This window comes from Cryptomeria japonica, chromosome 10 (assembly GCF_030272615.1).
Source record: "Cryptomeria japonica chromosome 10, Sugi_1.0, whole genome shotgun sequence".
NCBI lineage: Eukaryota > Viridiplantae > Streptophyta > Pinopsida > Cupressales > Cupressaceae > Cryptomeria > Cryptomeria japonica.
The window spans coordinates 351,861,065-351,862,367 of NC_081414.1; the positions used below are offsets into that span (position 1 = coordinate 351,861,065).

Sequence of the window (1,303 nt, forward strand, 5' to 3'; positions counted from 1 at the left end):
TTGTGATTTTGCTCTAGGATGTTGGAATTGGTTTTTAGAGAAACTAGGTCTGTCTTTTGTTACTAGTCAGGATCTTCTCTCTCACTTCAGAGCTTGGCCTCTCTTGTTTTCCTCTTCTTTTTATGTCTGTCTTTGGATTATAGCTCCTTCGATTATTGTTTGGAACATATGGCTAGAGAGAAATAATAGGATCTTTAAAAAACCATCCACTTCGCTTTTTGATATCTTAGTCAAGATAGCGGCTTCTATCTCGGAGGTGGTCCTGTCATATATTCATAAGATTTTAGAAAATCTGACATCTTTTTCCTATTGGGATGGCATGATCACAAGGACTTGGAAATCTCTGTCTAGCATACCTTCACATGGGTTAGTTGCAAAGGTTATGGCTTTCAAAAATAAGAGAATTGCGGCCAGTTGGGCTCCTCCTCCTCCGGGTCATTTCAAACTCCATTTTGATGGTGCTTCTAGGGGGAATCCGGGTATGTCTGGGGTTGGTATGGCCATTTTTTATCACAATGCAGTCCTAATTGTTGCTCGATGTCATGCTCTTGGGCGTCAATCAAATAATTTTGCTGAATGTCAAGCTTTGTCACTTGGGATTGATCTGGCTATTTCCCTTGGGATCAAACATCTTTCCATCCAGGGGGATTCAATGGTTGTTATCCAAAGTGTGGTGAACTGCAAAAGTAATTGTTGGTATTTAAAGTACTTAATTGACCACATTTTGGAGAAATTATCCTTCTTTGATACTTATGTATTGTCTCATTGTTTTCGAGAGATAAATAAACTGGCATATTTTCTGGCCAATTTGGCTATTCACTCAGCAGCTATTCATAAGAGTGTAGCAGTTGGCGACATTCCTCATGTTGTCCTCTCTGAGTATATGCCACATTCCAAAGTTTAAGTTTATCTATTTTTGAGTTATTATCTTCATTTCTTATGGTAGTATATATATTATCCTCTTCTCAATTCAGTTTGTATTTTTTCGTCATGTGTTGATAGGAGGCTTTTACTTCTATTTTTGCATATGGAGTATTTGTACATTCCTGTTTCTGGGTTAGATGTTAATGTGTGTAGTTCTTGAGGGATGGAGAGGTAATTTCAAGTGCAAAATTTTGAGTTAGTATCTTCATTTCTTACTGAAGTATACATATTATCCTCTCCTCAGTTCAATTTGTATCTGTCCTTCATGTGTTGATAGGAGGTTTTTGTTACTATATGCATTTGGAGTATTTATACACTGCTGCATTCGAGTTAGATGTTAATGTGTTTACTTCTTAAGGATTAGAGTTGAAATTTTCAG

The 1,303-nt window shown here is 36.8% G+C and overlaps 1 protein-coding gene across 1 annotated transcript; it reads left to right on the plus strand.

Annotated features, from left to right (window-relative positions):
• Window positions 1-382: 382 nt before the first annotated feature.
• On the plus strand, window positions 383-904 carry LOC131858979 (uncharacterized). The gene has a single exon (XM_059212481.1). It carries the CDS (start codon window positions 383-385, stop codon window positions 902-904), a length of 522 nt encoding a protein of 173 aa, XP_059068464.1.
• Window positions 905-1,303: the final 399 nt, after the last annotated feature.